Source organism: Cebus imitator, unplaced genomic scaffold, assembly GCF_001604975.1.
Source record: "Cebus imitator isolate Cc_AM_T3 unplaced genomic scaffold, Cebus_imitator-1.0 Scaffold143, whole genome shotgun sequence".
In the NCBI taxonomy this organism is placed as follows: domain Eukaryota; kingdom Metazoa; phylum Chordata; class Mammalia; order Primates; family Cebidae; genus Cebus; species Cebus imitator.
This window is the reverse complement of record NW_016107458.1, coordinates 4,482,747-4,491,057: the sequence shown is the minus strand read 5'-3', so window position 1 is coordinate 4,491,057 and position 8,311 is coordinate 4,482,747. Positions and strand designations below refer to the sequence as shown.

The window sequence follows — 8,311 nt, the reverse complement described above, 5'->3', positions numbered from 1 at the left end:
CATCTATTTTCCAAGTCCTATTTGCTCTTGCCTTAAATATAAGAACAAATGATAAATGTAAAATCCACCCTACCACTGCCCAAGGTACCTCTACTCTTGACTGTCTCAGATGTGGTACAAGCACAACTATTCTACCTCATGCACTAGTTGCCATAAAGCAGTAAAAATGAAAATTTTGATCATGTAACTTACCTGCTTTAATTTTTTTTTTTTTTTTTTTGAGACAGGGTCTCACTGTGTCATCCAGGCAGAAGTGCAGTACTGTGATCACAGCTCACTGCAGCCTTGACCTCCAGGGCTCTGGTGATTCTACCACCTCAGCCTCCCAGGTAGCTGGGACTAGAGGTGTGTGCCACCATGCCTGACTAATTTTTTTGTATTTTTAGTAGAGACAGGGTTTCACCATGTTGCCCAGGCTGGTCTCAAACTCCTGGGCTCAAGTAGTCTGTCTACCTTGGCCTGCCAAAGTTCTGGGATTACAGTGTCAGCCACTGTGCCTGACCCCTGTATTAAAATTTTTCAGTGATTTGACACTGCTGGTATTACAACATTTAAAATCCAGAGCTGTAACTGTGCTACTGCACTCCAGCCTGGGCAGCAGAGCAAGATCCTGTCTCTCAAAAAAAAATTAAATCCTCACATTTCCTACAAGACCCTGCAATACTATCAGTACACCACCCATCTCCAATCTCTTAAGCTAACCCTCTCCAGTTATTCAGTATGTGCTTTATTTCCTGCTGCAGAACCTGAGTTATTCCTTACCTATTCTTTGTGTAATTAACCTTCCATTCAGCTTAAAGAAACTTAGCCCTGCTCATAGCACTCTACCCTCTGCCTTTCTAACACTTTGGTCTTTGGGCCTTCTCCACTAGCCTCATGAGGGCAGTGACCCTGTCAATCCAGTGACTACTATATCCTTAGCATTTAGCATAATGCCTGGCACAAACAGTAGGTAATCGAGTCTGAATGAATGAATGAACTATCAAACTAGTTTCTATACTCTCTTTCCAAGGGAAAACACACAGGAATTTTATTAAACTAATCAGTATGAGTAGCTGCCTTCCCTACTGTCCTTTACCTAAAGTGTTTAAAATAATAAGATACTTGCATTTACAAAAGTGTTTGAAACTAAAAGTCTCGGTGGAAGGACTAAATTTATTTTTAAGACAATTTGAACTTCCATTTTGTTAAACTGTTTTTAATGATTACTTATTAATAACTTCTTCTTTCAGTTTCTCTGCAAGCAATTTCCTCTTTAGTAATGTTTGCTTCTCCTCTGCTGTCATTTCTGGCTTCTCTGTCATTTCCTGAAAAAAAAAGAAAAAGTTGGCTACACCATGAACAGGGTCATTTGTCTAAAATTCCCAATATACTGCCTCAAATGAACCAAGGTTAGAGGCATTTTTTTTTAGGGACGGAAGAAGAGGCAGACGTAGACTAGGTTTCCTAAATCTCTTCCTCGTAAAGTCTCTTCTTGGAGAAGCCCTGTTGGAGATGGTGGCTGGGGTACTGATGCTGCCCTTTGAGAAAACATCTCAGAATGCTCAGGTAAAACAGACCTCTGACTCTTACATACTCAGAGCAGAGCAAGGAAAGAAACAGCATAAGAAAAAAAAATGTACCATGACACCACTGTTATTTTCTGCCTTATAAAATCCTTATCACAACAATTTCACTTCCTAGAAAACACTTAGCAGCTACTGCACTAGAAGGTAGTTCATAAGAATGAGTTTGCAAGCAAAATTTATTAAGAGGCTGTCTTGCACATATTTTGATTTTGAGAGTTCTACTACCAGATTTGCAAATCTTGACATACTAAGGCTAGCCATACCTCTACCTCCCCAGTGGGGTTTCCTTTCTGCTCCATATTTTGTATCTGCTTAGTCCTCATATCCTTTCTCATGGACATCAACTTATCTCTCTTCTGCTTGAGATAGTGTTCTCGTTGCCGAAGTTCTTCTGTTCCAAGTGCTGATAAATTCTGGGTCAAATAAGAAAAGGAACTATCTAAATTCAAGTCCATTTAGTAAGTAGCACAGATGCCCACTGACTGATGCAATTCAAAGTCTGATTTCCCAGTACCTTGTCACTTTGCTTATAGTTCTTAAAAGTGATGTCTTTTACTTACTGCTATTGGTCCTTCAATGCTCGAATGCTCTAAGCCAGAAATCTTTAGGCCTTTTTGTGGGAGGGAGGAAGTTTCAGACATTTCCACCTTTCTTCCCAAAGGTTCTACTGACTGATTAGCAAAATGCACTTTAACTTCTGGCAGTAAGTAGAAAATAAGACAAATTAGAATATTATGAGAAATATTAAGTATTAGGCTAGGTTTACCAAAATGAGCTAACGTTAGTAATACTTGCTTTTCCTAATATTCACTCAGTCAACATATATTCAGTGTCTATATTGTGCCAGCCACTGGGCAAGAACAATCAACATCATCTTTATCCTTAAGGAGCTTGGAACTACAGTTTCTCACCTGTATCTCAATAAGTACCATGCTCTTGCTGTTTGTACAGTATTACAGCTACAAAAAGGTACAATCCTTATCTAAAGATTAGAACTATAATACAAGATTGCCACATAAGCCAAATAGACAGTACACTAATCCCTTACTAACAATGTAACTGGTTTCCAAACTTTTGCTCGCAAGTAAAAAGTCACACTATATTTTCAGAACAATTAATGGAAAGCTGTCATTTTTTGTACTGCAAGAATAAATGTCATCAATAATTTTTGTTTATAATTATAAATTGAAGGTAACTATAAAGCTGCCAATGCATTGTGAAAATGTAAAGATTTCTAAAGCAAGTAGAACTTGGAAGCACATATAAACATGAGCATGAAATGCTTTCCAGCCATTTGGTAACTGTGCCAACCAAGAGAGAGGGTTAACATTCTCATTACTCCTCTGAGCCAAATTTTATTATAAGGTGATTTTTTTTAAAAAGATAAAACTGGAAGATCCAAGATGGCCATTTAGGAACAGCTCGGACTTGCAGCTCCCAGTGAAAGCGCAGAGGGTAAGTGGACACCGCATTTTTATTGCCCACGGACCAGGAGATTCCCAGGCAGAGGAGCCCTACAGGTCGCCAGCGTGGCTGTTTTGGCTGGAGCGGTTCTTTTGGTCGGCATGGCTGCTTTGCCCCGCGTGGCTGCTTTGTCGGTGCCCCTGCCTGGCAGTTCTCTGTACAAAACACACTGGTCCAGGTGCCCTTTTGACTGGCAATTGGAGCCCCAGGAAGTCGCCCATTCATCTGATTAAAGAGGGGACTGAACAGGGAGCCAGGCCAGGAGATTCCTGGGCAAAAAAAAGCACCACAAATCTCAGCACTGCTGTTTAAGCTGGCACAGTGAGTCGCTGCACAGGAAATCACACAGATCCCGGCGCCCTTTCAACAGGCAACTGGAACACCTGGGATAGAGTTGACTGTTCAACTAAAAACGGGAAAAAAAGGCTCTGAGGCAGGGAGCCAGGTGATCAGGCTCGGCTGGTCCCACCCCCACAAAAGAACAGCTATCAGAAACTCTCTGGATTGAGAGTTTTCACAGCAAGCGCAGCTGAACCCGGGACGGTCCAGCTCTGTGTGGGAGGGGCGTCCACAATTACCGAGGCACTCCACCACTACGGAGGTAGTCCACCATTGCTGAGGCAGCCTGCCGTTGCCAAAGGCAACCTGCCATTACAGAGAGAGTCCGCCAATACAGAGGCGGTCCACCGTTGCCGAGGCAGTTCTAACTACACCTGTAATCCCAGCACTTTGGGAGGCCGAGGCAGGCGGATCATGAGGTCAAGATATTGAGACCATACTGGACAACATGGTGAAACCCTGTCTCTACTAAAAATACAAAAAATTAGCTGGGCATGGTGGCATATGACTATAGTCCCAGCTACTAGGGAGTCTGAGGCAGAAGAATCACTTAAACCCAGGAGGCAGAGGTTGCAGTGAGCCAAGATCACACCACTACACTCCAAGCCTGGTAACAGAGCAAGACTCCGTCTAAAAAAAAAAAAAAAAAAAATCCAGTAGGACAAGAAAAGGAAATAAAAAGTACACTGATTGAGAAGGAATAAATAAAAATGTCTTTATTTGCAGAACATGTTCACCTACATAGAAAACACAAAAGAATTGACAGAAAAACTGAAAAGAATAATTATATAGCAAGATTACAGGATACAAGATTCATATACAGAAATTGTTCACTTTCCTTTATACTAGTAATGAATAAATGGAATTTGAAATTAAAAATACAATATCATTTACTTTAGCACAACACCCCTAAAAAATAAAATACTTAGATATAAAAATAACAAAATATGCACAAGATCTGTATGAGGAAAACTATAAAATTCTAGAAAGAAAGAACTAAACAAATGGAGAGATATTCCATGGTTTGTTGTTTTTTTATTTTAACTTTGTGTTTGAGACAGGGTCTCACTCTGTCACCCAGGCTGTAGTGCAATGATGCAATCTTTACTCAAACTGCAACCTCCACCTCCTGGGCTCAAGCAATTCTCCTGCCTTAGCCTCCCTAGTAGTTGGGACTACAAGCATGAACCACCATGCCCAGCTAATTTTTGTATTTTTTGTAGAGATGGGGTTTTGCCAAATTGCCCAGGCTGGTATTGAACTCCTGAGATCAAGTAGTCTTCCCGCCTTGGCCTCCCAAAATGCTGGGATTACAGGCACAAGCCACCATGCCTGCCTATTCCATGTTTATGGACAGGAAGACTCAATAATGTCAAGATGTCAGTTCTTCCCAACATGATCTATACATTCAATAGAATATAAATCAAAAATTCAACAAGTTATTTTGTGGATATTGACAAAGTGATTCTAACATTTATATAGACAGGCAAAAGACCCAGAATAGCCAACACAATACTGAAGAACAAAATTGGAGGACTGACACTACCCAACTTGAAGACTTCAACCTATAGTAATCAAGACAGTATGGTATTTGCAAAAGAATGAAGAAATGGTTCAATGAACCTTAATAGAGAGCCCAGAAATAAACTTACATAAATATAATCAAACAATGTTTGACAAAGGAGCAAAGGCAATACAATGAGGAAACAAAACTGGAACTGGACATCCAAAAGAAAAAAGATAAATCTAGACACAAACTTTATACCCTTCACACACAAAAAAAAATCAAAATAGATCACAGACCTAAATGTAAAGTGTAAAACTGTAAGAATCCTAGAAGATAACATCGGAGAAAATTTAGATGACCTTGGGTATGGTGATGACTTTTTAGATACAACACCAAAGGCACAGCCTATGAAATAATTAATAAGCTGAACTTTACTAAACTTTCTGCTCTGTAAAAGACAGTATCAAGAGGATGAGAAGACAAGCCATAGACTGGGAGAAAATATTTTCAGCAGACACATCTGATAAAGGACTGTTATTCAAAATATACAAAGAATACTTAAAATTCAACAATAAGAAAATGAACCCAATTAATAAGAAAGCAAACAACCCAAAAAATATAATGGGCCAAAGACCTTAACAGACATATCACCAAAGAAGATGCATAGATGACAACCAAGCAATGAAAAGATGCTCCACATCATGTCATCAGGGAAATGCAAATAAACTAACAATGAGATACCACTACACACCAACTAGAATAGCCCAAACCCAGAACACTGACAACGCCAAATGCTGGCAAGGATGCAACAAGAGCTTCGCTGCTATGGGGATGGAAATGGTACAGCCGCTTTGGAAAACAGTTTGGCAGTTTCTTACAAAACTAAACATACCCTTACTGTAAGACATAACAATCACGCTCCTTGGTATTTACCTAAAAGAACTGAAAGCTTATGTCCACACAAAAACCTGCACATGGATGTTTACAGCAACTTTATTCATAACTGTCAAAAACTGGAAGCAACCAAGATGTTCTTCAGCAGATAAGTGAATAAATAAACTGTGGCACATCCAGACAATGGAGTATTATTCAGCGCTAAAAAGAAATTAGCTACCAAGCCATGACAAGGCACAGAGAAACCTTAAATGCATTATACTAAGTGAAAGAAGCTAATTTGAAAAGGCTATGTACTACTGTATGATTCCAACTATATGGCATTCTAGAAAATGCAAAACTATGGAAACGGTAAAAAGATCAGTGGTTGCCATGGGTTAAGAGGTGGTAAGGATGAACAGGCAGAGCACAGAGAATTTTTAGGGCAGTGAAACTATATACTACATGATACCATAATGGCGAATACATATCATCATACATTTGTCAAAACCCACAGAATATACAATACCAAGAGTGAACCCTAATGTAAACTATGCTCTCTGGTTTGCTGGTAATGTTGTGTCAAGGTAGGTTCACCAACGTAACATATGCACTACTTTTGAGGGGGCTGATAATGGGAGCAGCTAAGCATGTACTGGGCAAAGAGCATATGGGGAAAATCTCTGTACCTTCTGCTTAATTTTACTGTGAATCTAAAACAGCTTCAATTAAGCATATTAAAAAAAGAAAATTGCTCTCCAACTTACATAAAAAATTAATGGGTAAACATCACATTAATATCAATTATAGAAGTTCTTCTAAACTAAGGTATAGAAGAACATATTTAGTGTCAGAAGACCAAGGTAAGTCATAACTCCACCACTGAAGAGTTCAGTGATCTTTGTTAGACAAGTTGCTCAGCTTCCTTGAATTTCTTAAAAAAAAAAAAAAAGAAGGGATGGGTACAGTGGCCCATGCCTGTATTCCCAGTGCATTAGGAGGCTGAGGCAGGAAGATCACTTGAGGCCAGGAGTTTGAGACCAGTCTGGGCAACACAGTAATACCTGACTCAACAAGAATATTTTTTAAAAAAAAGGTAAAAGAAAAACAAGGATCATAATATCTACCTCACAGAGTTATATTTTTTTAATTGAGAAAAGGACATTAAAACCACAGGAATACATAATAAAATGAACTGAATTCATGACTACAATATCTGTTTCAGAACTACTTGTTTTCTTACATAGAAAATCAGTTCATATTCAACATAGATTTTGCCACGTTGAAAAGGTCATCCACTAATATTTCCTACAAGGATTCTTACCAATTTTGGTTTTAAGATACAATTTCTGACTAAACATCTGGACAAAATGGCTACTTCTTATTTTCTAGCTGTACTTAATTCATTAGAAAAGAAAGATTATCTTTCCAAGTTCAGCTTCTCACTCACAAATACCAAATAACTGTGAGCATGGAAGAGAATACCGAATGTTATGTGAACCTGTCTTGTAAGCTGCAGCCACGCACAAAGGCTAACTATTCCCTCAAAAAGTTCTGCTCTCTACTCTGGGTTCCAGGCTTTACATGGAAATTTGGGGACTCTACTTTCTCTTTCAGCTCAGTATCTCTTGTCTGCAACCTCTTTAATCAAATTCACAAAGAACGTTAAATACCAAAGACATTCAATACTCCCTCCCAGGGTTTTTGAAGTAAATTAAGTATTAGAAAGTAGCACATTTTTTTTCTTTTGAAAGTAGCACATTATATATGGTGTTTATGTATTCATAAATCTTACCTGAGGGTAGGGCTGCAAAATGTTCACCATCCCCTTGGGAATTATTTATTATTGCAGCTTCGCTGGAATGCACTATGGGCTCTTCTGTTTTAGCCTCTGATAACTTTAGGATACAGTTAAAAAAAAAAATACAATTTAGATTCATTTTAATGAATTCACTACCTAAAGGATCCAAAAACATTATATGTTTCTTTTTCTTTGTTTTTTTGAGACGGAGTCTCACTCTATCACCCAGACTGGAATGCAGTCGTGCAATCTCAGCTCACTGCAACCTCCGACTCCTGGATTCAAATGATTGTCATGCCTAAGCCACCTGAGTAGATAGGATTACAGGTGTGCACCAACCACGCTAGGCTAATTTTTGTATTTTTAGTAGAGATGGGGTTTTGCCATGTTGGCCAGGTTGGTCTCAAACTCCTGGCCTCAGGTGATCCACCCACCTTGGCCTCTCAAAGTGCTGGAATTACAGGCATGAGCCATCATGTCTGGCCTCTTTAAAAGAAAGTATAAAGTATACACTCTTATAGGAAAGTATATACTTTTGGCCAGGTGCCGTGACTCATGCCTATAATCCCAGCATTTTGGGAGGCCAAGGCCAGTGGATCACTTGAGGTCAGGAGTTTGAGACCAGCCTGGCTGACATGGTGAAACCCTGTCTCTATTAAAAGCACAAAAATTAGCCAGGTATAGTGGCAGGTGCCTATAATCCCAGCTACTCGAGAGGCTGAGGCACGAGAATCGCTTGAACCCGGGAAGCAGAGGTTG

General features: G+C 39.4%; 1 protein-coding gene across 2 annotated transcripts in view; it reads right to left on the bottom strand.

Moving 5' to 3' along the window:
- Positions 1-1,135: 1,135 nt before the first annotated feature.
- Positions 1,136-8,311, bottom strand: part of CFAP36 (cilia and flagella associated protein 36) — a 25,955-nt gene continuing 18,779 nt past the window's right edge. For both annotated transcript variants that reach the window (XM_017542350.2, XM_017542351.2), the window contains exons 7-10: positions 7,547-7,649; positions 2,129-2,265; positions 1,832-1,981; positions 1,136-1,307 (exon numbers count right to left, since the gene is read on the bottom strand). In XM_017542350.2, the coding sequence (XP_017397839.1) occupies positions 1,206-1,307; positions 1,832-1,981; positions 2,129-2,265; positions 7,547-7,649 (492 nt within the window). In that variant the 3' untranslated portion in view covers positions 1,136-1,205. The remainder of the gene's footprint in view (positions 1,308-1,831; positions 1,982-2,128; positions 2,266-7,546; positions 7,650-8,311) is intronic.